Source organism: Octopus bimaculoides, chromosome 21, assembly GCF_046866305.1.
Source record: "Octopus bimaculoides isolate indiv1 chromosome 21, ASM4686630v1, whole genome shotgun sequence".
NCBI classification, from domain to species: Eukaryota; Metazoa; Mollusca; class Cephalopoda; order Octopoda; family Octopodidae; genus Octopus; species Octopus bimaculoides.
Window position 1 is genome coordinate 37,755,676 of NC_142948.1, and position 27,983 is coordinate 37,783,658.

Below are 27,983 nucleotides of genomic sequence, written 5' to 3' on the forward strand. Positions count from 1 at the left end.
TTCGTGGTGGTGGTGGTGGTAGTAGTACTCTCTAGTTTCAGTCATTGGACTGCAGCCATGCTGGAGCATCCTCTTGAAGGATTTAGTTGAGTAAATCGACCCAAGGACTTATTTATTCATTCATGTTTGGTACTTCTATTGGTCTATTTCTGCCAAACCACTCTGTTGCAAGGATATAAACAAACCAACACTGGTTGTCAAGTGTAGCGGAAGACAAACACAGACACAAACACACATATGCGCGCGCGCACACACACACACACACACACACACACACACACACACACACACGCGTGCACAAACAGCCTTCACACACAGTTCTACCAAATTCACTCCTGTGAAACTGTCCATCTCATGCCAGCCTGGTAAATGGACATTAATTGATGTCATTGACAAGGACGACGATGATGATTATGTTTTAAAATTATCTTTACACACACATACACACACACGCATATATTCTGGGTGCTTATTTATCAACTCCTGCCATCAACACTATTTTGGACTCCCAGAGTACAGGGACGTAACTAAATACTCAACATGCAGTGTCCCCCCCCCCCCTCCGTCTGGCACTCTTCTACCAGTTATCTCTTCCAGCCAAAAGAAACATACCACAACATCTGAATTCTTCCTCCTTCCCCCCCCCTCTCTTTCATTCTGTCCTTATCCTTCCTCCTCTCACTGCTCCCCACTCATGTCTTCCTTTCAACTCCTTTCTTTTGCTCTGTCCTCCTCTTTTTATCGATCTCTCCCCCACCCCACCCCCACCGCCGTCTTTCTACACTCCAACTTCTCTTTTTCTTTTTCTTCCCTGCATTGTCCCTTCTTTTCTTCTCATCCCTTCTCTCTCACTCTCTTTCTTTCTCTCTCCCTCTCTCTCTCCTTGCTTTATCTCCCTATTATTCTTTTCTCCCTCCCTCTCTCTCTCTCTCTTCCTCTTTCTTTCAATATAACTCATGCATACATACACTCTCTCTCCTCTCTTTCTCCCAGTGCTGTCTCTATTCTCTGTTCCCCTCTCTCATACACTCTATCTCTTTTTCTCATTCTCTCTCTCTCTCTATCCCTCTTTCTCTCTCTCGCTCTCTCTTGCTCTCGCTCTCTCTCCCTCTCTCAGTACAACACTCCCTTTCTAACTCAACACCACCTTATTACACACACACACACACACACACATACATATATACAACACACACTTCCTACTGTTGCATAGACACACTACACATAAATTCAAATATACCCTCACACACACAGATTCATACACACACACACACACACATACACACATATACATAAAATTATGAAAACACTACCAATCCATATACATGCACATTCACACACACACACACACACACAATCCCACCCATTACCCATAGCACATACACAGATATGACTACAAACTTGCACACACACACACACACACGCACGCACAGTTATGCTACATAGTCACACACACACACTCACACACACTTATACTATGTGGTCACTCTCACATACACACACATATTCATACGCATGATGTGACTACAATACACACCACGCACACACCACACACACACATGATATGGCTACAGTACTAACCCCCCCCCCCCACACACACACACACTATTCACACACTCACACACACACAACTACAAGGCCAATCTATGCAAATCTAGGCCAGTGGGACAGTGGAGAGAGAAGGAGAGAGACTGGGGGTGGGGGCGGAGAGAGATAGTTACCGTTGTGGGAGGAGGGGGAGGAGGTAAGGTTCTCTTGACCCACCTTGTTCCTCCTCCTCCCACCACTATGTCTGTGTACTTAGTGACCCACCCCTCCCACTACACTCCCCTCTCCCTCATCCTAACTTATGTGCTCTTTTTTTTTCATTTGTCCTTTTTGCGTGTTTTTTTCCTCTTTTTTTTTTCTCTCTAACATTATCTCTGTGTATGCGTATGCGCCTCTGTAAGTGCGTGTGTGTGTGTGTGTGTGTGTGTGTTATGTATATCACCACAGATTTTTATCTTCCTCTGGTTTTCTCCAGCACTTTATGTCCTCCACTCTGTGCCTTTATCTTTCTGTTGCTTCAATTTGCTGTTTTATCACGCGTGTTTTACACACACGTGTGTGTAAGTGTGTATGTAAATATGTATGTCCTGTCTTATCTGTCTATCTATCTATCTACACACACACACATACACTCTCTCTCAATCTCTCTTTTGCTTTGCAGTTTGATGCTTTAACAAAGATATATCCACACACACATATATCTTCTAATATATATAGACACACAAGTGGCTGTGTGGTAAGAAGCTTGCTTCCCAACCACATGGTTCCAGGTTCGGTTCCACTGCATGGCACCTTGTCTTCTACTATAGCCTCAGGCTGACCAAAGCCTTGTGAGTGGATTTGGTAGACAGAAACTGAAAGAAGGAAAGAAGCCCTTGTATATATATGTGTTTGTGTGTCTGTGTTTCCCCCCCCCCCCCACCATTGCTTGACAACCGATGTTCTTGTATTTGCGTTCCCGTAACGTAGTGGTTCGGCAAAAGAGGCCGATAGAATAAGTACTAAACTTACAAAGAATAAGTCCTGGGGTCGATTTGTTCGACAAAATGCTGTGCTCCAGCATGGCCGCAGAACTGAAACAAGTAAAAGAATAAAAGAATATATATATATACAGAGAGAGAGAGAGAGAGAGAGAATGTCCGTGTCTGTCTCTCTTTCATTCTCTCCTTCTACACTCTCTTTCCCTTCTCCCTCCCCCCTATTTCCCTGTCTACCACACCCTGTACTTTATCCAAACATATCTGTTGCTGCTCTGGGGTGGCGGGGAAGGTACCGGATACAATTACCACCACTTACAACCGCTGCAACCACCACCACCACCACCACTACTGCTATCAACTGCTTCACATCATCATCATCATCATCATCATCATCATCACTTGCAACCACCCCCACCTCCAACGTCTACTCCACTCATACTCAACCAACTTGCCACCTCTCCCCCACCATCTCATCACTGCCTCTACTACCACCCCCTCCTCTTCCACTGTAATTGTCACCACGCTGTCACCCTACTACCACCACCACCCATACTCACCAACATGGTCACTCAGCTTGCTAGAAATAGCAACCAAATAAGCCCTCAAGTTCCTTTTTACTGTCTTAAAAACATAAAGACCACATTGAATACATGTTTGGCGTGTCTGTGTGTATCTGTGCATGGCTCAGTGGTTAGGCTGTTCAGCTCATGATCGTAAGGCCGTGAGTTCAATTCCCAGTGGCAATGTTGTGTCCTTGAGCAAGTCGCTTTATTTCACATTGCTCCAGTCCACTCACCTGGCAAAAATGAGTTGTACCTGTAATTCAAAGGGGCCAGACTGTCGAAGTATGACACATTTGGATGTGACAGCTGGAGTAGGGATGGTACATTTGAGTGCGACTCTTCTATTAGATATGGTGCACTTGAGTGTAACCGTTGAATTAGACAGATTTCAGGACTGGTCAAGGGTTAAACAGAACAGCCACACTGGTGGTCAGTGTGACCAGTTGCCCTGCTCTTGAGACCAATACAGCAGTCATATTAAAACATTGTGACAACTTGTCAACCAGGACCCGGTCGTTCAGTCTGCTAGAAAAAGCTACCAAATCCCTCTCAAATCGCAGCTTACCATCTTATATAAGGACAGAACACTGTGAGAAATGTAGTTCTAGATACTACTGAAATAGATGGAGTGGTCACATTTGGAATGCCTTTAATCTAGGTTACCCTGGAGCCCTACGATTACCAATAAATACCACACTGCTATATCCTTGACTACTGGCTCCACCACCACTAACTTGCTATACAGGTCAAGAGCATCAGCACCCCACCCATCCATGACCTTCACTACTCCAACCAACTTCACCGTTTCAGATCACCATGACATTCAACAACACCACACTACCACCACCGCCACCACCGCCATCACCACACTCGATAGTACCACAACCACCACAGTAACACTGCTATGCTCTTGTTACCCCCCCCCCCACACACACACACACATAGAACAATGAGGCTGTGACTACAACCATCACCAAATCACCACTCTTGCACCACCACCAACACACCACCACCACACCACCACCACAACGTTTGCATGCTACCACCTCCGCCACCAACACACTGGTAATTAGCATCACTACACTACCACCACCAAACTACTAGCACCCCTACTGCACTACATGCCAGTACACATCTACTACTACTACCACACCAACAACTATCAATACTACACCACCACCACCACCACCACCACCACCACCATCACCACCATCAGATCCTAATATTTATGCTGATAGGAACAGATTAAACAGCTGGAAAGGATTAAGATGATATAAATTGAGTCTCTTTCTCTCCCCCATTTCTCTCTCTATCTCTCTCTCTTTGTATATGTATATATATATATATAAATACATATTATTATTATTATTATTATTATTATTATGATTATTATTATTATTTTTAATTTTTTTCTCTTAGTTTGATTTGGCTCCATACAACTTAGAGTTTCACAGGCTTCTTGCTGAAACCCACCTCATTCAGGCTCAGATTACAGACTAGAGGGGTACAGGAAATCCAAGATGGCTACTGGAAAATGCGGCTGCTATTGGTCAAGGCAGAGCACTTGGTGTTGTTAGAAAAGAAAGCAGCCTTTATTTATATATATATATCAGACTATGTGTATATATGTGAGCGTGTGCATACGTTTACACACACACACACATACACACATGTGTTTATACTGAGGGAGTCCTGTGCAAACTGCAGGCCACCTTATGACAAGCCATGTCTCACGCAGCTCACTTCTCCTAAAAGGTTGCCCTGGCCTCTGCTAAGAAATTCACTTCTTTGCAATGCAATCCTAGATTCAGTCCTACTGTGGTTCAGCGGTTAGTGTGTTGCACTCAGGACCATGAGACTGTGGTTTCAGTTCTTGGAGAAGGCAGTACATTGTGTCCTTGAGCAAGACACTTCATTTCACGTTGGTTCAGTCCACTCAGCTGGCAAAAATGAGTTCTACTTGTATTTCGAAGGACCAGCCTTGTCACATTCTATGTCATGCTGAATCTCCCTGAGAACTACATTAAGGGTATACATGTCTATGGCGTGCTCAGTTAATCCCATGTTAATCCCATGAGCAGGCTGTTCCGTTGATCAGATCAACTGGAAACCTCATTCTCATAACTGATAGGGTGCCAATAAAAAAGAACACACGCACACACACACACACATCAGTGTTTGTCCACGGTTTGACAACCAGTGTTAGCATGTTGTTTATGCCTCCCATAACTTAGCAGTTCAGTGAAGAAGACTGATAGAATAAGTACCAGGATTGATTTGTTCAACTAAACCCTCCAAAGTAATGCTCCAGCATGGACACAATCCAATAACTGAAACAGGTAAAACATGAAAAAAAAATAATAATAATACAACACAAAGAACTGAAACAGTGAGTTTGTGGACAAGTTGTAAATAAATAAATTTCCATGTGTAGATTGAATAAATACACGTATTGTGCAAATAGACAAGTTGTTTCTACTGCGAGGAGAAAGTACAGTATTGTGTGAATACTTGGACCCATTTGCACAGCAGGGCTACATGTAGGGTTATTAAACGGTCTGCATGTAAATATATATATTTTTTTACATGGATTTATCCATAAACATTGGCTGTTTCTGTTAAGTAAACCCTACTTTTTTGTCTTGTGGCTTGTAAGCATAGAAATGTGTGTGCTTTAAATAAATACAGGGGTGGCTTTAAGATATATATATATATATATAGATAGATAGATAGATGCATATACATTCATACTTGTACATATATATATACATACATGTGTGTATATATATATATATATATATATATATATATATATATATATATACTTACATGTGTATATGATGATGATGATGATGATGATGGTATATATATATATATATATACACACACATATAAGTATATGTATATGCACACACATATGTTTATATAAATGCATGCAGATATAGATACATACACATATATGTATGTATATTTGTGTGCGTGTGTGTGTGTGTGTGTGTGTGTAGAACAGAGGGAGAGAGTATGTGTGTGTCTATGTAAAAAAGTATATATTTCTGCTCACATGTTTACCTATATTGCTTCTAGAATGATCTGTCTGTCTACTTGTCCAACCCCCTCCCACACTCTCCGTCCCCACCCACCCCCCGTCTTCCCCCTCCCCCAGTCCTCCCCCTCCCCCATTTCTCTGTCTCCTATAACCACTTTTCTCATTCCTCCTCCTCCTCCTCTCACGCTCTCCCTCTCCTTATCTCTTTCTCTCTCTCTCTCCTTATCTATCTATAACTCTCTCTCTCTCTCTCTCTCTCTCTCTCTCTTCCACTCACCATTTACCAAACCACACACACACACTCCTTATGATTCTGGATCCATGCCAGTCTCTGTTATCTTCAGTGCTGTCTCCACCACCTCAACTGCCACCACCACCACTGCCTTCATTCACCACACACACACCCATACTGGATACCAGCCAATCCATGTTATCTTTGAGGCAACAATCTCTTAAAATCCAAGACTGGTTTGCTTTTTGTCATTATTGTTGTTGTTGTTACTGTTATTGTTATTGATCATCTTGTTGTTATTGCCCTGATTGCTGCTGCTGTTGTTGTTGCTGCTGCTGCTGTTGCTGCTGTTGCTGCTGCTGCTGTTGTTGTCTGTCCTCTCCCCACTCCTCCCACACCTCCATTTCCAATTTTCCCTCCCCTCCCTTATACAAAGTACCCTTCTCTCCCTTCTCTACCCCAAACCACCACAACTACTTCTGCTACCTCCAGCACAGGGTGTACACGCCCCCTTCACAAAGTACACAAGTACCTAAAATATACACACACACACACCAATTCCAAGCAGTGCCAATCCTCAGTCGGTGATGTGCACCTGATTTAGAGGTTTCGGAAGGTCCCACCCAACTCTCTCTGTTTTAGAACTTTGATAACAATAAGCAGCTGATACCTTTAAAGTCTTCTTAGCATGGAAGGAAACGAGACTCTTCTGGTGTTTGTATTCTTTTACAATGAGCATCGACCCCAGAAATTACATATGCATACACATACATTATATATATATAAAGCACCCTGTAAAATGGTTGGGATCAGGAAGGTTGACTTTGCTATTCATCCTTTCAGGGACAATGAAATAAGAACCCGTCAAGCACAGGGGTCAACGTAATCGACTGACCCCTTTCTCACAAAAACTTCAGGCCATGGTGGCCTTTAGCAGAAAGGATTATTTTTAGTTGAATAAATCAACCCCAGTACTTGTTTTTGCTTCTTAAAGCCTGGTACTTAATTATCAGTCTTTTTTGCTGAACCACTAGGTTACGAGGATGTAAACACACCAACATTGGTTGTCAAGTGGCAGTTGGAGACACACACACAATGGGTCTCTTTTAGTTTCCATCTACCTAATCCACTCAGAAGGCTTTGGTCGACCCAAGGGTATAGTAGATAACACTTGCCCAAGGTGCCATGCCGTGGGACTGAACCTGGAACCATGTAGTTGGGAAGACATACATACACACATTTATATATATAAAATTAAGGCAGATTGTATGATGCCTGTGTGTGTAAACAGCCATGCTACCCGGCAGTGAAACATGGGCTGTGACAGCCGAGGACATGTGCAGACTTGAAAAAATGAAACCAGTCTGCAATGGCAGTCTACATGTACAACAGAATGTAAGCAACTTGAGAGAAAAACTGGGCATAAGAGGCATCAGATGTGGTGTGCAAGTGAGATGACTGCACTGGTATGGTCATGTGATGTGTATGGATGGGGACAGTTGTGTAAAGAAGTGCTGATCTCTAACTGTGGAGGGGACCTGAGGAAGAGGTAGACCCAGGAAGACATAGGATGAGGTAGAGAAGCATGATCAGTTGGGCCTTATGGAGGCAATGACTAGTGACTGAGACCTTTGGCAACATGCTGTTGGAGAAGACTTGTCAAGCCAAGTGAAACTATAGTCGTGGTTGATGCCAGTGTTGTGTTAATGGCACCTGTGCTGCTGGCACACAAAACCACTCATGTCGGTGGCATGCAAAAAGCATCCATTACACTCTTGTAGTGGTTGGCATTGGGAAGGGCATCCAGCTGTAGAAACCATGCCAAATCGGACTGGAACTTGGTGCAAGTTCTCCAGCAGTTCCAGTCAAGTCATCCAACCCATGCCAGCATGGAAAGCAGACACTAAGTGATGATGATGATGATGATGATGATGATGATGATGATGAAAATGAAATGTTAAATGTTTAATATAAAATAGATTATATGCAACAGTTATTTTATATATCTCATACTTGTACTTCTAACATCTTATATCAAATATACATACATACATATATATACTCACACACAGATGGGTGTATAATTATTTTATTTTAACTATTTTATCTGTTTGTTGTTCACTCAACAGTCAGACTTTATCTCTTGAACTGATCTCTGGCAGGATAAGGGCACAAAGTCTTCAAAAAGAAAAACCAACAGTAAGGTCTGTGTGTGTGTGTAATGACTATACCTTCTTCCTGAAGGATTCTAATAACTGTTGCACCACTGGTGGTGGTGGTGGTGGTGGTGTTGGCTGTGGTAGTTTCAGGACTGGTGAGTGCAGGTGTGTGTGTGTGTGTGTTGGCGGGGGGTGGGGGTGTAAGATAGAGAGAGAAAGAACAAGAGTGGAGGTGGAGGTGGTGGTGGTGGTATGAGATAGATAGATAGAGACAGAGAGAAAGAACAAGAGTGGAGGTGGAGGTGGTGGTGGTGGTATGAGATAGATAGATAGAGACAGAGAGAAAGAGAAAGTGTAGTGGTGGTTTCAGGATTGGTGAGTGCAGGTGGATGGGTGGGCGGGGGAACCCCCCCCCCCCGAGTCGGTGTGAAGTGGTAGTGTATGTAAGATCATGGTGGTGGTGGTGGTGGTGGTGGTGGTGGAGTGAGTGAGTGGACTGACTCATGTGAAGACCCCCAGAAGCTTGGCACCATTCCTGAGAACTGCCGGATGTGTGATATGTACTTATATAGAGAACTGGAAGTAGAGAGGAGAAGAGCTCTGTGCTTGCTTGTTTGGCTGTATGTGTATATATGTGCGTGTGTACTATATATATATATACACACTGTGTGTATAATTGTGTGTGTGTGTGTGTGTTTAAGCTAATGTTATAATGACTGCTCAACACATTAAGGTTTTCTCTTTTATGAAACTGTTAAGAGTTAAGGACTTGTTATGGACCCCTTGAGTTTATTTTGCAATGCAAAGCTCAAATAACCAACATAGGGGCCTCTCCCAGAAAAACCCCCAGACATAACTCCCTTCAAACAATGAGACTCTGAGGCTGTTCATGATATTAAGACAAGATTTGGTCTAGTGTTGGGTTAATGAGGGAGAGGCAATGGCTTCCAAGTGAATTTCTTGAATTGTCTGTGTCGTTGCTATTAATAATGTGGTACATGTACCTTGACAAGGAGATATTGTTGTCAATGACGGTGTGGTAGATGTTTTGACAAGAGGAATGACAGCCAGTAGCAATGACGTATGGTTGAAAGGGCTGGTGTTGTCATTGACATTGCAGAGATGCTATCATTAACAGGTGCAGGAGTGGTTGTGTGGTAAGTAGCTTGCTCACCAACCACATGGTTCCGGGTTCATTCCCACTGCATGGCAACTTGGGCAGGTGTCTTCTACTATAGCCTTGGGCTGACCAAAGCCTTGTGAGTGGATTTGGTAGACGGAAACTGAAAGAAGCCCGTCATATATATATATATATATATATATATATATGCGTGTGTGTGTATATGTTTGTGTGTCTGTGTTTGTCCCCACAACATTGCTTGACAACTGATGGTGGTGTATTTGCATCCCCCGTAACTTAGCAGTTCGGCAAAAGAGACCAATAAAATAAGTACTAGATTTTAAAAAACATTACTAGGTCCTGCATGTTCACTGAAACCTTCAAGGAGATGCTCCAACATGGCCAGAGCCCAATGACGAAGAAAAAAGAAAGAAAAGACAATGTAACTTTTTTCTTTTCTTTCCTTTTTTTTTTCTTTCTTCAAGACATTAATCTGTTGCCTGTGAGATATTTGGCTGCTATTTCTAAATGTCAAGCAGAATCTAGGTAGGGCTCGCCTGGCAAGTTTGATGTTTGCTCAACAGATTCCATCAATGTCTTAACACTTCTCTGTTTACACGTTTTATTCCTTACATAAACATGTTTACCCCAAGTCTGTGCATGGAATCTTCAATTGTTGTTGTTTTTGTGTGTATGTATGTATATATATACATATATATATATATATATATATATATATATATATATATATGTGGTTGTATATGTGTTTTTATGTATGTATATATGGTTGTAAATGTGTTTTTATGTATATATATATATATATATATATATATATATATATATATATGTTGTTATGTATAGGTGTATACATGTATGTATATGTTTGTATGTATATATGTGTGTATGTGTGCATATATATATGTATATATAGATATGAGGGTTGTAGTTCGCTATGTATGTATATATGTTTATGTGTGTATATATATGTGTGTGTGTGTGTATGTGTGTGTGTGTGTGTGTGTGTGTGTGTGTATTTTTTATAGTTTTTTTTTGTTTACCTTTTCGGGTTTTCACATTGAACATCTCTCTCTACCAGTTGTGGAATTTATTTTCACAGGTAAACAACAAAAACAGCAAAATTATTATTATTATTATTATTATTATTATTATTATTATTATTATTATTATTATTATTATTATTATTATTATATCAGTTGTTGTCACTCATTTATTTACTAAACATTCATGACCATCATCATCATCATCACTGCCATCACCACCATCACCACCCTACCACCACCATCAGCACAACTACCATTTCACCACCATTATCCTCACATTACGGGGACACTAACACACCAACACCGGTTGTCAAATGGTGGGGGTGGGACAAACATTCACACACACACACACACACACATATATACATATGTATGTATATATAAGCACAGGTGTGGCTGTGTGGTAAGAAGCTTGCTTCCCAACCACATGGTTCTGGGTTCAGTCCCACTGCGTGGAACCTTGGGCAAGTACCTTCTACTATAGCCTCAGACTAAACAAAGCCTTCTGAGTGGATTTGGTAGGCAGAAACTGAAAGAAGCCCGTCGTATATATATATATATATATATATATATATATATATATATATATATATATATGTTTGTGTTTGTCTCCCTACCGTTGCTTGACAAGCAATGTTGGTATATTTACGTCCCCATAACTTAGCAGTTCGTCAAAAGAGACTGATAGAATGAGTACAAAGAATAGGTCCTGGTGTCGATTCCTTCAATTAAAAGGCGGTGTTCCAGAATGGCCGCAGTCAAACAACTGAAGCAAAAATAAAAGAATATATAGTATATAATCCTTATTAAATTAAGAGAAGAAAATGGAGAATTAGTGGTTAATATCTATTTATTAATAAATCGATAATCGTTTCTTCCTACAGCTGTTTTCATTTGTACTCATTGAATAAATTACAAATTTATGCATTAAATTTGCATTAATAAGTTACGAGCAAAATATCATCAGGGAAAAATTAGACATTAAAAAATTACACGTTGACCTTTCTGTTGATTAGGTCAAGTTTTATTTGTGAAATATGGGCTGTTTTGAGTTGAGGTTTGGGGTGGGGGATGGGGTTAGGGGTTGGGGGTGGTAGCCCGAAAACCTTCTGGAACCATTGTGGAGCAGATTCAAGACTTCAATGATGTGGTTGCTTATTTTTAGAATGACATTGTCAGGTAGGTGTGAGAGGCTGGATCTGGCCAGTTTGAGCATTAAAACAGGTAGAATCTTTGTGTTGGATATGGCCAGTTTTAAGTGTTAAAGGGTTAATCCAGGGCTGACCTGGGGTTAAACAACAACAACAACAATAACTTGCTAGGCTTTAAGACAAAGGTTAGCCTGTGTGTGTGTGTGATAATGACCTTGACCTCTGACCTACCACTTTCTCTTCCTCTCTTCTTATCTTTCACCTTGGAGTGGGATTTGCTATGGTAGTCATCATGGTGGTGACCCTGACCCATGGCCATAATCTGATGTTACCTCCTCCCCCTCCTCTTCTGCTTCCTCCTTCTCCTCTTTCTCTTCCCTTCTCCACCTCTCACTATTGTACTGTTGACCTTCATATCTGTGGCGAGACAAGGTGTTGGGAGATTTGAGTGGGAGGTCTGAGTGCTTTGTCTCTCTCTCTCTCTCTCTCTTCCCACTGCCACCCTCAGTTTATCACCTAGCACTTTGCACTTTTAGATAGATACCAATAAATGCACACACATACACACATACATATACTTATCAATGTGCGCATATATATAGATACAGTCACGCATATACACTCACATACATACATGCAAACAAGCACATATACACACACAAACACATACACTTATATATGTGACACACATACACACATATAATTACTCAACAACAGACACATGCCTATATTCATTCATGCATACAGACACACACACATACACATAGCCACACACTCCCCATGACACACTTGTATACCAATACATACAGCTTTTGTTGTAGGGGGTCACACACACACACACACACACACACACACACACACACACACACACACACACATATATATATATATATATATATATATATATGTATATATATATATGTGTACACATGTGTATATATATATATATATATATATATGAGCAAGTATCACTCTCACATGTACACATATATAAACACACACACACACACACACACACACACACACACACATATATAGCCTCGAATGTGTGCTAACACAGAAACAGCTTGTAACCCAATTCTTCTCTACAAACACACACACACACAGCAACAAACACACACACACAAATACATATACATAGTATACTAACAAGCATATATCCATACAGTGTATTAAACCATAGATACAATATATATAGATGCATACACACGCACGCACACACATACACAATACACCAACAAACACATACACACCACATATATATATATATACACACACACATATCTATTGTGTAATTTGATCTGATGTATTGGCTTGAAATACGACACAACCACTCTGTGTGTGTGTGTGTGTGTGTGTGTGTGTATGTGTGTGTGTGGTTTGTTGTTGGGGCTACATTGTTTGTGTGTGTGAGTCTGCCATCATCATCATCTTTATCTGCTTATCTATGCTTGCTTATTCTCTCTCTCTCTACCTCCCCATCTCTCTCTCTCTCTCTCTCTCTCTCTCTCTCTCTCTACCTCCCCATCTCTCTCTCTCTCTCTCTCTCTCTCTACCTCCCCATCTCTCTCTCTCTCTCTCTCTCTCTCTCTCTCTCTCTCTCTCTACCTCCCCATCTCTCTCTCTCTCTCTCTCTCTCTACCTCCCCATCTCTCTCTCTCTCTCTCTCTCTCTCTCTCTCTCTCTCTCTCTCTCTCTCTCTCTCTCTCTCTCTCTCTCTCTCTCTACCTATATATATGTGTGTATACACACACGTGTATACACATGTGTATATATGCGATCCAGTGTTATGTGTCTGTATATTTGGATTTCTGGGTTAGTGTAGTAGATGTAAATGAGTGTGTATATGTATATATGTGTGTGTGCTCCAGCATGACCGCAGCTGAAACGAATAAAAGAATATATATACGCCCACATCACTAAGAACGTACGCTCTCTCTCTCTCTCTCATATATATATCATCATCATCATCGTTTAACATCCGCTTTCCATGCTAGCATGGGTTGGACGATTTGACTGAGGACTGGTGAAACCAGATGGCTACACAAGGCTCCAATCTGATTTGGCAGAATATGTGCATATATATATATATATATATATATATATATTTTTTCTCCTTGTCTCCGTATTCTTTCTGTTGAAGAGCGTAGCTCGAAACGTCAAAGACTTTCCGTATTCCCGAGCGTCATACTAATATATACTTTTGTTATTTACACCACCTGTCCTCGTCTGTTGTTATTTTTTGTATATTCTCCCATATATATATATATATATCCATATCCATAGATAGATAGATGTACTACTTTCCAATCTGGTGAATAACCCAAAGCTTAAAGTTTTAACCCAAAATTGATATCCTGTTGTTGGAAACTACTTCACATCCCCTTATGCTTATAGCCATCTTTGGAAAAAAAGCATTGTTGTCCCCACACACACACACACACACACACACATACACCGTTGCACCCTTCTTCTATACAACCGTGCTGTTGTTGTTATTGTCGATGCTGCTGCAACCAACACATGACCAGAAAGGAGTGGTGTGTCTCCAGTAATAATGTCATGTGCCAAGCCAGCCCTGACATCATCTTCCTTTGCCATCGTCCTGGTACATTTGCTAGAATAATGGGGGGGGGGGCATGATTCAAGTGAAATTATTCAACTAATTGTTCGCTCTTTTCACTTGCAACTCCCATCACCTCACCCTCATCCTCACTTTGACCCCATGTCACCTTGCCTCCTGTAATTATCTAAACAGCATAACAACAACAACAACAATTATCACTTGTTGACTGCATTATCTCCTTTCACATCCTTGTCTTGAATCAGACCAACCAGCTCTGTGTCCAGCCTGGTAGGTTACACACAATCCCTTTGTTCAAACACCACACCACCACCTTGTACCTCCAACCCACTATGTCCTAGTTTTTTTTCTTTTTTCTTTTTTTTTTTTTTGTTGAGTTGAGGGGTGAGAGGTCATCTTTAAAACATCCTATTTAGCCAAATTTCTGCTTAAGATTGCCCTTTGTCTTCCAGTCTTTGCAACACTTACTTCATCACAGACATACATTTCTTCTCTGTCACTAATTGCTAACCACCACCACTAGAAGACACTGATCTGCTCCTCCTTATTCTTCCTCATCCCCATTTTTTCCCAGTTTCTCTAACCTTCACATTTGTCGAAATCAGTGATTCTCAATTAGGGTCCAAATGGCTCTTGAGGTTCCATAGAAGGTTTCGTTGTGATAGTCTACGAGCAATAAACTGGTTTATACATCCACAATATACAAAATATTATAAGACTTTTTTTTAAATTAAATTCCCAATAATGCTTAACTTTAAAAATATAATAAATGGCTCAGAGGGTCCACCTGAGCAAATTAGGAATCAAAAAGGGTCCATAGTTGAGGACCATTAGTCTAAATGGTACTGTTGTGTGTGTGTGTGTGTCCTGACATCACATCATGGTTGTAAAGAAACATCATCGTCATGCAAGGCAGATTGTTTGTTGGTTCCTCTCTCCCAAGAAAAAACCATATCTAGCCATTGGAAACAGATGAAGGTCAGCAACAGGAAAGGCATCCAGCTGTAGAAAATCTGCCTTGACAAATTCTGTCTGACCCATGCAGGCATAGAAAAGTGGATGTTAAAATGATGATGATGATGATGATAAAGCATTTTTATTGAAGTCAAAAAATATTTTAGTTTGATTATAAAAAGCAAAGATAAACAGAAAGAAACCCCCCCAAAATCCTAATTAATTAGAAGATATATTAAAGATTTAAAACTTTGTTTGATTTTACTTTTTAAGAATTGCTAATTTTTTTCTTTTCTTTTTTGCAGTGTTTGTTAATTTTTCTTATTTGTTTATTTCTTCATTTTGTTATCATTCATTTATTTATTTGGTTGTTTGTTCTTAGTTTATTTTACTTATTTATTTAAAAAAAATTTTTTTCTATGTTTTTCAGGACTGGTGGAGCAACGCAGCACCTGTCCTATCTCCTCCACTTGTGTGTATGTGTCAACACTTCAGCCGACAGAACAAAAATGTTTACCTGTGAACAACCAGAGCACTTTACCTTAATTAGCTTTGTCATTGTCTTGCCAATTTACTGCTACCACCACGACCCCTTGATCGTCGTGTAACCATGTTAGGGAACATGGGCCAGAGCGGTGGGGAGTATGTGGGTAGCCAAGTCTTCGCTGGCTCGTCCACAGCACTAGTGGCGATGAAATGCCAAGAAACTGAACAGAGATCAGACCTCAGTGCTGGCAGCAGCTGCAACTCACCTAATACCGGTGCCACCATTGAGATGCACAACAGTAATAACTCTTCTAACACTGGTGCAACTACTGAAGTGCACAGTAGCAATAACCTGCAGAAGACAGAACATGAAACTCAACATTATTCCAAAGCCAATTCCACGAGTCACATTCTAAAACCTAAAATCACCCGCGGGCTTTACAGACAACAACCACCTCCAAACCTTGAGTATCATCCTGATCTATCGTGGTTTCGACCTTGGAAAGGAAGAAAACTGTTGTTAGAAGGGCAAGATGCCCCTGGGGGCCAAAAGCCACAGTTATTAGACTCCCAGCAGGGGTCGAGCAAAAACCTAAGTCCCAACTATAAATCAAAATCTCCCCTTGCGTCCCCGTTGCGTTACCTCCACAGTTTCACTTATTCGGATGTGAGTGATGTGTCTGAAGACAGTGGTGGCGGCACCAGCAGTCGAGAGCCATCGCCTGCCAAGGAACAGGATCTTGAAGAGCATCAGAACCAGTGTCTACAGTCGCCGTCCAAACTTAAATTGGATGAGTCTGTATCCTCAGAGAAATCCCCCAAAATGCTACGAATCAGCACTTCGGAATGTACAAACCTTGAAACTCGGTCGTCTGACTCCGACAGGTCCCCCAATCGGACAGAGTCGAGTGGTCAGTGGCGGTGTGAGGACGAAGGCAATCGAGGAATCGAGAAACCTTTAGTTCGTCACGGTAGTTACAAAAAGATCCTTCAGGCTCGCTATCTGTCGAGTATTGAGGACGATAGCAGTGTTTGTCAGATGGATCTGAAGGAAGACGACACAAAGGACAATGATGTCTTTATGCCTGCTGAAAATCCTCAAGACGAACCAAACCAAAGCATCTCTTCAACTGCTGATATCAACTCTAACCAAACCTCACTGGCTTCAACTGTTGGCCAGCCACAATCTTCGAACACATCACTAGCCAGCGGACTTCAATGTGAACCCCTCGATCTGTCAAGTCGGACATACGAGACATCCCCCACAAAAGGCCCTCCAATGACAATATCAGAAATTGTCTGCCCCCCTCCACCTGAACCTTTTACTCTATCTCCTTCTTCTTACATCAGGTCACCGCCTTTTTATTCGAAGCATTTGCTGTCACCTCGATCACCTCTTTGTTCTGTACCTGAAGGGGGGCATGTATTCAACTTTAACTTGCCTTCTCCTCTAGAAGGCACCCATTCTGACTCAGAGGTCGCCTCACCTAGTCCCCGTTCTCCAAGTTACCATTTTACATTCCCACCTCGGCCGTCTTTGGTCAGCTCCTTACCCGACTTCAAGCGACACCCCGTTTCCCCAAGGGCCTTCTACCCAAGCAGTCCAATACCTCTCTCACCTTCTCAGCCCCAGTCTGCCGGCGCTGGTAGCCGACACCCTTACAGTCCCATCAATAACAGCGGGGGGAACGAAGATTCCCGTGAGAGACATGCATTTTCTGATTCGGACGTAACATATTTGTGCCCTGTCTGTGACCAGGCTTTCCCCTCTTATGACAACCTTACCAAACACATGGCCAAGCATCTCCCCACGGAGACAGTGCGTACGGGCGACAACAACAAAGTGCATTACTGCAAAGTGTGTCGCCGTGCTTTCTCCCGTAGCGATATGCTCACCCGACACATGCGCTTACACACAGGCCTCAAGCCTTATGAGTGTCGCATCTGCGGACAGGTGTTTAGTCGCAGTGATCACTTAAACACACACCAGAGGACACACACCGGCGAGAAGCCGTACAAATGTCCTCAGTGTCCGTACGCTGCATGCCGGCGTGACATGATCACCCGACATATGCGCATTCACCTGAAACGGTCGTCAAAGAAGAAATATCCACCATTCCAAAGCAAAGATGAGCCGGACACACCGGCATCGAACAACACTCCAACACCCAAGGGGTCACTCTCCAGCGGTGACGCCACGGACTCTCCTGACCAATCAGCTCGTGCCTGCTCTGTGTCCAGTGCCGACAGCATCGACTCGGAACAGAACAGCGGAAGCAGTAGCAGCTTGCAGCAGCAGAAGCAGCAGGGCTTCGTTGGTGGCTCGTCATCAGAAGGCATTGAAGCTGACCGCAGCAGTAGCAGCAGCGGGCGGCCTCGATTCTGGTCGACGGCCAGTGGTGAGAGTACCGATCTTGAGGAGCACGTTGGCATTAGCAGCGGCGGCAACAGCAGCACCAACATCACTACAACCAATACCACTAACAACAACAACAACAGAAATACAAACAGCCCTCTAGTGGCAGCCGTGTTTATGGAAAGTGGAGAAGGGGTTCTGCCCCCACATCTTAATTATCGGAAGACACGGAACTGGTCTGTCACCAGTCATGAGAGTATAGATTCCGAAGAGATGGCACCTGGCTGTCAGGATGCCTTTGTCGACGAACTGGCCTTCGAGAGTGACCGGCCAGTGGCAGCACCAACGTCATTGTCGTCGTCGTCCTCGTCAACGACGACGGCGGTCATCTCCGACGAATCTCTAAAGTCAGAAAGTCCGGCCATTGATACCGAAAGTTTGCAGAAGTTTAGTATTAGCTCCGACAGGAGTTGACATTGTTTGGGCAGAGGTGACCTTGAGGAGAGAGAGGGTGGGGGTGGGTTCACGGTGAGGTGACGCTGAGTTGGGTGTAAATAATGGAAAAGACAATTGTTGAGATGAACTGAAGATCTAGCGGCGGGGGGGGGGGGGAGATGAAGAAAAAGAAGTAAAAAAATGTGGGGTCAAAAACAAAAAAATAACAGTTTCTCATTTTCTCCCAAACTTTTCCCTATGACCCCTGTTTTTGATGTAAAGTAGGGGAAATGAAAAAAATGAAAAGAGGTGAAGAAAGAAGGAGAATTAACAGTTTCTCCTAATTAATTAAAAAAAATGTTTAATTTGAGAGAACAATTTGTGTATAAGGAGGAAGAAAAACAATAATGATCATGATAATTAATGATTGTAATGATCATGATAACAATAATAATGATAATTCTGATCATATAATATGATGGTAATGAATGCAATAAGAATGATAGCAACGATCATAATAACGACAGTAATGATCCATGATAATGACTACTGATCATAGTAATTAATGATGGTAATGATCATCATAGTAAAAACAATAATGACAGTAACGATCATAATATGAATGCCAGTAATGATTAATCATAGGGACACAGTAATGACCATAACAATAATGCCAGTAATGATCATAATAATGATGGTAAGCATTATAATGAGAGTAATGATTGTAATAATGATGATGGTAGTGATCATAATAATTACGGTAATTATAATAATTAATGAGACGGTAATGAGCAGTGATGATAATGATCATAATAATAATGATTATAATGATCATGATAATAATGACAGTAATGATCATAAAAGTAATTACAGTAATGATCTTAACTATAATGACACTAATGATGATAATAGCTTTGATGGTAATGATCACTAATAATGTTGATGCCAATGATCTTAACACTAAAGACTCTAATGATCATAATAATAATGAAGGTAATGATCATAAATTTTTTAAAGAAAAAGAAAAAAAACATAATAATAATAATTAAATAAAAAATATAAATAAAAGAAAACAAACAATGTTATCTCCAAGATAAACATTTGATAATAAACAACGCTGATAAAAGATTAAGTAAACTGATTAATGAATGATTGAACAGATTTACAACTACCACCCCCACCCTTTACATACCCTGTCTCTCTCTCTCTCTCTCTCTCTCTCTCTCTCTCTCTCTCTCTCTCTCTCTCTCTCTCTCACACACACATAATGTTAAGCATTGAATCAACTGAAAGAAGGAAGAAAGTAAATCTTTGCAAAACCTTTAAAAGATTCTTCATTTCTTTTCATCATTCCACCACCTCTACTCACCCCTAACCACACACACCCCTCAAAAGTTAATTCTTTTTTATCATTATTAATATTATTTATTATTATTATTATTATTGTTATTAAAGCTGGCAGAATCGTTAGTGCACTGAGCAAAATGCTTAGTGGTATTTCGTCTGCCTCTATGTTCTGAGTTCAAATTCTTTCGAGGTTGACTTTGCCTCTCATCCTTTTGAGAGTGATTAAATAAGTACCAGTTACGCTCTGGTGTCGATGTAATAGACTTACCCCCTCCCTGCAAATTCCAGGCCTTGTACCTATAGTAGAAAGGATTATTATCATTATGATAAGGCAGTGAGCTGGCAGAATTGTTAGCATGCCAGACAAAATGGTCCATCTTTACATTCTGAGTTCAAATTCTGCTGAGGTCAGCTTCACCTTTTATCCTTCCGGGGTTGATAAAAGAAGTACCAGTTGAGCACAGGGGTCAAAGGGATTCACTAGTCCCCTCCCCCAAATTTCAAGCCTTGTGCTTGTAATAGAAAGAATTATCATTATTATCATTATTATTATTATTATTATTATTATTATTATTATTATTATTATCATTAAGGTGGTGAGCTGGCAGAATCATTAGCTCCCTGGGTAAAATGCTTAGCAGCATTTTGTCTGTCCTTGTGTTCTGAGTTCAAATCCCACCAAGGTCGACTTTGCCTTTTGTCCCTTCAGGGTTGATAGAATAAGTACCAGTTGAGTACTGGGCTCAATGTAATTGGCTACCCCTGTCTCCAGAAATTACTGGCCTTGTGCCAAAAATTAAAAATCATTATTATAATGATTATTTTCCAGCAGGTCGATAAGTGTACCAGTAACATACTGTGGCAAAATTTATTTGGCTTCAACCCCCCCTCCTCCTTCTCCCCCAAATTTCTGTCCTGTACCTAGTTTTGAAAATTGTTATTATTATTATTATTATTATTATTATTATTATTATTATTATAATACGAAACAGTTACAAGGTGTGGAAGAGAAAGGGGTGGGGTAATATACCCCAGAAGTGGCTGTTTGATGAAAATGAAGAAAACACACTCCCTTCAAACCCCCATCCCATCACTCGCCCCCCCCCCTTTTCCCCCTCCCCTCTCCACCCACGCCATTAAAATCACAAGAAGACACCGAGGGAAATTTATAAAACAAATCAATTAATAATAATATTATAAATATAATAGCAAAAAGAGAGAAAAAACGAAAACGACAGAATTGGTCGACTGTTTTTGTTTTTGTTTTTTTAATTTGATAACAGAATATTTTTTAGCAATTTAATTATATATATATATGTCTGTGTGTATAATATACATACATATGTATATATATACACATACATACATACATACATACATATATATATACATACATATATATATATATATATATATATATATATATATATATATATATATATATAGTTAAGCATGTTTTATACATCTATATATATGTATACACACACATATATAAGCTTATTTTATATATATACATATGTGTGTGTGTGTGTATATATATGCATACACATAAGCATGTTTTATGCATATATAAGCATATTTTACATATATATATATATATATATATATATATATATATATATATATGTGTGTATATATATAAAACATACAGACACGATGACATGCATGTCGTTCAACAACAAAACAACATTGTCATCATCATCATCATCATCATCACCATTATTCCTTCATTAACAACAAGAACAACATGAAATGCCAGCCAACAAAATGACATTATCCTTCCTCATCGTCATCACCACCACCACCACCACCTCCGCCTCCGTTTCCAACAATGACAGCCCCAACATTATCATCACTAACAACAACAACAACAACAACAACATCAGGAAACAATAAATAAAACAAAAGGGAATTTTTTTTTTTTTTTTTTTTTTTACAGAAGAAAAGAAAAGAAAGAAAGAATATATTTGATGAAAGAATTGAAGAAAAAAAAAATAAGAGAGTTGTGTGGGGGTGGGGGAGGGCATTATTTAAAAAAAAGATGATATTTGAAATGTTATTATTATTATTATTATTATTATATAAGAAAAAAATTTTAATAATTCTATTGAAAATGGTAACCAAAACAACAGCAACAATAATAATAATAATAATAATTGACAACAATAGCAGTAGCAACAACAATGACGATGATGATGATGATTATAATGATAATAATAATAATAATAGTAATAATATTTTTAATAAGAAAAATTGATGATGATGATGATGATGATGGTGATGATGCTTACCTACATGATGTTTCTGTCACCGGAAATGCAAAATAATTGAAATTTTGAAGCAAAAAAAAAAAAAAAAAAAAAAAAACAGAAAAATCGATATTAATAATGATAACAATAATTATTATTATTATTATTATTATTATTATTATTATGGTTTTTGTTGTTGTTGTTATTTGAAACAGAGAATCGATAGCAACAACTACGACAAGATTAATACAGAATTCTGTGTGAGAAGAATTCTAAATAGGGTTTTGACCTTTGACCTTTTAACCTCTGTTTTCTTTTTTTCTTTTGTGAGTAGGTGTTGTGTGTGTGTGTGTTGTATGTAGCAAATGTATATCATCACATGTGTGTATATAGATAGATAGTCTGTATGTAATTTATGTGCGTGTATGTATATTGACAAGAAGAGGTATATCTAACATGATGATGTGTGTGCCATAGATATTATGTTGAACATACAAGTGTTATATCTGATGCACGTGTGTGTGTGTGCGCCTATATATATATATATATATATATACACACACACACGCTCACATACACATAGATATATATATGTAATATATAAGTGTGTTTAACATACATTACATGCAAAATATATATATATATATATATATGTATGTATATCTTGATGAAATTTAATTATGTTGAGTTTCTCTTCCTACAGACCTTTTTTTTCTTTTTTTTTTTTTCATATAACAACATTCATTTTATATCACTCTGTGTGAGTGTGTGTGTGTGTGTGTGAGTGTGTGTGTGTGTGTATTCCTCACTTAAACAATGAAAACTTTTTTTCTGTAATTTTTTTTTTCTCCTGAAATGATTCCAAAGATTTTTACTAAAAGGCATTTTTTTTTTCATAAATTTAATAATTTTACACACACACACACACACATATATGTTTTATATATATACCTACATACATTTGTGTGCATATATATGTAAAGTGACTGTGTGTACACATGTCTATGCATGTGTGTGTATATATATATATATATGTGTGTGTATGTGTGTGTATTTATATATATATATACTATAGAAAAGAAATGTTGGGAGATATGCACATATCTCTGTATTTGCATGTGTGCATGCACATGTATGTATATGCATATATAATGTATGTATGTAAGTAGGCATGTTTGATATATGTGTGTGTGTGTATGTAAACACAATAAAGTATATGTCTATTAACCAAGATCCTCAGATACACAGCTCATTCTCACACACTCACAACACATGACACATATACACACACATACACAATTCTTGGTGACTTGTGTAGGCACTTGGATATTTCTAAGAAACCGGTGTTGAAATAGAGAAACCAAACGGAGGAACCTTCATTTTTTTATTATTATTTTTTTTATCCTTATTCCATGTGGAATCTGTAAATAGTTTTTTTGTTTTTTTTACTTTTATTTTACTTAAAAATTTTTTTTTTCTCTCTAAGTGTTACTTGTGCATCTGAGACAAGCTGAAGTTGAGTGTCACTTGAGTGAGTGAAGCTGTTGTAGAGTGTGATGTGTTGGATTTCATCAAAGAACAGAATTATTTGAAAAAGACACTTTCGGAGTGTTGTTTGTTTTTCATTGTGAATCAAAGACTGGGTCTTGTCTGATGATGAAGATTTTGGCCTGTCAGGAATGGAATATGAAGATCCCCAAATAATCTTTATTGAGTGCAACATTGGACATAAAAAAAACTTTTGTTTTTTTGAGGGGTGGAGGTTGGGAAACAAGGCTGAGTCTTGTTTGGTGAAGATTTTGGTCTGTCTTGAATGATGGAATATGAAGTAAAATATCTTTTTTCAAGTGCAACATTGGCCATGAAGAATTGGCATTGTCCTGATAATTAGGCTCTCTCTCTCTCTCTCTCTTTCTCTCTCTCTCTCTCTCTCTCTCTCTCTCTCTCGGTGCAACCTCTTTTATAATTTGGTCACCAAGCTGGACCTATGTAACAAGGTTCTGTCACTTATCTCTGGAATAGGGACCTCATATGTAATGTGACAAGCTCCCTTTGAAAAATACAGATAGAAATGTAACAAAGCCGTCACATCCTTCTGAAATAGTGATATATGTAACAAAGCCCTGTGTTACTCATCTGAAATGAACATTAAACATGTGACTAGGCCCTGTTACAGTTCTGTGAAATAGTTATAAGATGTAACTTGAGCCCTGTTACACTCTTTAGTAATGGTGATAAATTTGTAACAGGACCTGTCAAGCTCTTGTTACATTAATATGTAACAAGATCCTGTCACACCTGAATCAGTATATAACAATGTGATGTGACATCCCTCTGAAATTGTGATCACCATATAGCAACACTGTCCTGCTCCTCCAAAATAGTAATTATTATGTAACAAGGTGCTGTGACATCTGGCTGATGTTATGATCCATATGTAACAAAGTGCTGTCACATCATTGTGTAACATAGTCCTGTCACACTTCTTTTTTTTTTAAATAATAATTTTTTTTTAATGTCACCCCTGCCTTCAGTGGTTACAAATATGTAACAACACTCTGACACCCTCATTAAAAAAATAACCCTAACCCTCGTTAAAAAGAATAGTGATAACTATGTAACAAGATCCTGTCACAACCTCCACCCACCACCCACCACCCCTACTGCAATGGTGACCAATACACAAGAGAATTCATGTCGCGGTACAATAAAAAAAAAACTCTTAAACCCTCCTAAAAAAACCAAAATTTTACATATCTTTTGTGATATTTATTTTTGCTGTTGTTCGTTTTTATTTCTTATTAACCTGTATTTTGGTACCTTTTTTCTCTTTTTAAACCTTTCTCTTTGTCTTTGGAATAATGATATTTTTACCTGAGATTCTCTGATGTTCGTTTATTACAACACTGCAATGAGCTTTTTATATGTCGTGTCATTTTCTTGCCAAATTTAGTTTCCATCAGTTCAACCTATGATATGTTCACCTTTTCCAATGCGTTCACCTTCTTTGATCACTCCATCTTTTACCTGTTCACTATTTTTTCAGCCTGTTCACTTCACCTTTTTACCTCTTCACTTTTTTACACATCCATCTTCTTTGTTCACTTCACCTGTTCACCTTCTCCGTTCACTTCACCCATTCACTTTCTTTGATCACTTGATCTGTTAATCTGTTCACTTTCTTCAACCACTTCACCTTTTTACCTGTTCACCTTTATCAATCGGTTTCACCTTTTTACCTGTTCACTTTCAACAGTCAGTTTTCCTTTAATCAGTCAACCTTCCATGATTAGTGCACCTGTGATCCGTTCACTTTTCTTCCTTGAACAAGCTTGGGTGACCCCCCCCCCCCCCGGCCCCTTCGATATGTTTACGTCGCTTCTGTTGTCTTTAACGACCTGGTCCCACTGTTTACCCCTGTTTCACTTGCGAAACCAGCCTGGACAGTTTCACCTCTGGTTTTTGTACAGTACCCCACCCCTTCCTGCCCTGCATTATACAGCTTCTCTAGTCAACTCAGACTGAACCCTCCCAGCCATGACACTCACCAAATAAAACTTTTTGATTGATTCATGAATGTTCTCGAATAAACTAGAATGCAGTCTGAGACTGAATCTAATTGGTTATCCCCCCACCAGCTCCACCTCTCAGTCTCCCCACCCACCCACATTCCATTTATCTTGCTAGAAGACTATTGGTAATCTCTCAAAATTCCAACATTGGTGACCCTGCCCTGTACCACCTTACTCCCCCACTCCCCACCCCACCAGTATTTCAATTAAACAACCAGTTCCTCAATATAGCCCCCCTTCCGTCACCACACACACACACACACACACACATATTTACACTATGTTTCTCAAAGACATCTAAATATTTGGCCAGCTTCCACTTCGACCTCCCATCCTCCTCATCATTATCAGCCTTGTCATCATAACCATCATCATCATCATCATCGTAATCATCATCATCATCATCATCATCATCATCATCATCATCACCAACAATTTACATCTGTGTTTTCGTTTTTTTCTTTTTCTTCCCCCATGCTGGCATGGGTCAAACAGTCAGTCCTGCAGGACCTTGCAACAAGCAGGGTAAATTTTATCCAGCCCCTATTCCAAGACAGGTGTGCCTGTGGCAGGACTATGGAGTTACCCTTCTTCTTCCTTCTCACCTCAGGCTTTGTGTTTTTTTTTTGTTTTTTTGTTTCCTTTTTTTAGAGAGTTAGTGTTGACACTCTTCATATTTTCTAACTTTGTACTCTCTTTCTCTCGACACCCCCCCACCACCACCGCCATCTACATCAGTCATTAAACATATTTTCCTCCATCACCACACTCGATTATTCCCCCTTCCCCCCATACACACACCGCCCCTCACTACCTGTACTGATACTTGAACATTCTGCCTCCCTCACTGCCTCTTCCAATCTTCATTGTGCATGATGAAAGCAACAGAAGAGATATACCTTGAAACAACGTTTATCTCTCTTTCACATACTCTCTCTCTCCCTTTCTCTCTCTACACAGCTCTAAGCTGAAACTATAAACAAAATATATATATATATATATATATATATATATAGATAGATAGATAGATAGATAACATGAGGGAGTTGTTTATAAGATATTTAGTAATATTATCTTACATATATTTCATTAACAATGAATATTTATTACATAATCAACATGCATTGTCAAATCTCCAGAGAGATGTAACCTTTATATGTAACATTACTGGATTATTTGACAGAAGTTACTAACCTGGGTATAGCAACTATATACATATTTATATGCATACATATATATATATATATATATATATATATAAAATTTAGTTTGAAATTTAAATACTTTACTTTTAGACCTGTTTCTCTCCTGTGGAAGTCCTTCAGGCGTCATTTGTTTTAATTGCATGGAAGATGGGGGAAGATGTGCCCTGTGATCAGAGTGGAAGGAACTTGTGAAAGAGGGAGGAACAATGAAGAATAAGAAGTTGTAGAAGGATACTACAAAGGATTGCGTGTGTGTTTGTGTGGTGTGCCAAGTAGCAAGACTTTGGTGGTTTGAAGGAAAGACCCGTCCAACTTGTGGGAAAAGCGTGGAAGAAAAGATTATGAATGTGATGATGATGATAATGATTGTGGTGGTGATGATGATGATGATGTAATCAACTAAAGCGCCATTAGATTTTGAGGGAAGAAAAACAATTTTCTAGATATTTCTAAATTTCTATATTTCTATACTTTAATCTCTATATGACATGAACAGACACACACATACACACTCTCCATACACATAAACACACAGTTGTATATCCCAATTGTAAATAATTCTAGGACTAATATTGAGTTAGTCCTACTTAATCTAAAACCACCTAATCTTGATAAAACACCTGCTGGAATATATTTAAAAAATATATATATATATATATTATATATGATATAAAAAGTAAACAATTTTTATCCTACATCTGTCACCAATAGCAACTAAATTTTTATCAACTATATCATATTAAATATTTTTGGACTCTTCCATATGGCTTTTTTTTCCTTCTTGACCTGTTCCATACCATTTCTTATACACCCTCTTTGTTTCTTTGGACTCTTCCACACAGCATCTTGTAATAATAATTGCTTCCTTTTATGGACTAATCCATACAGTTTCCTGTATAACTTGCATAACCTTTTATTTTTTTCACATGGATTTT

The 27,983-nt window shown here is 39.3% G+C and overlaps 1 protein-coding gene across 4 annotated transcripts in view; it reads left to right on the top strand.

Moving 5' to 3' along the window:
* Positions 1-19,812, top strand: part of LOC128250470 (uncharacterized) — a 176,109-nt gene extending 156,297 nt beyond the window's left edge. For all 4 annotated transcript variants that reach the window (XM_089339157.1, XM_089339156.1, XM_089339155.1 and 1 more), the window contains one exon: positions 15,829-19,812. In XM_089339157.1, coding sequence (XP_089195283.1) covers positions 16,009-18,714 — 2,706 coding nt within the window. In that variant the 5' untranslated portion in view covers positions 15,829-16,008 and the 3' untranslated portion in view covers positions 18,715-19,812. The remainder of the gene's footprint in view (positions 1-15,828) is intronic.
* The last annotated feature ends 8,171 nt before the right edge of the window (positions 19,813-27,983 follow it).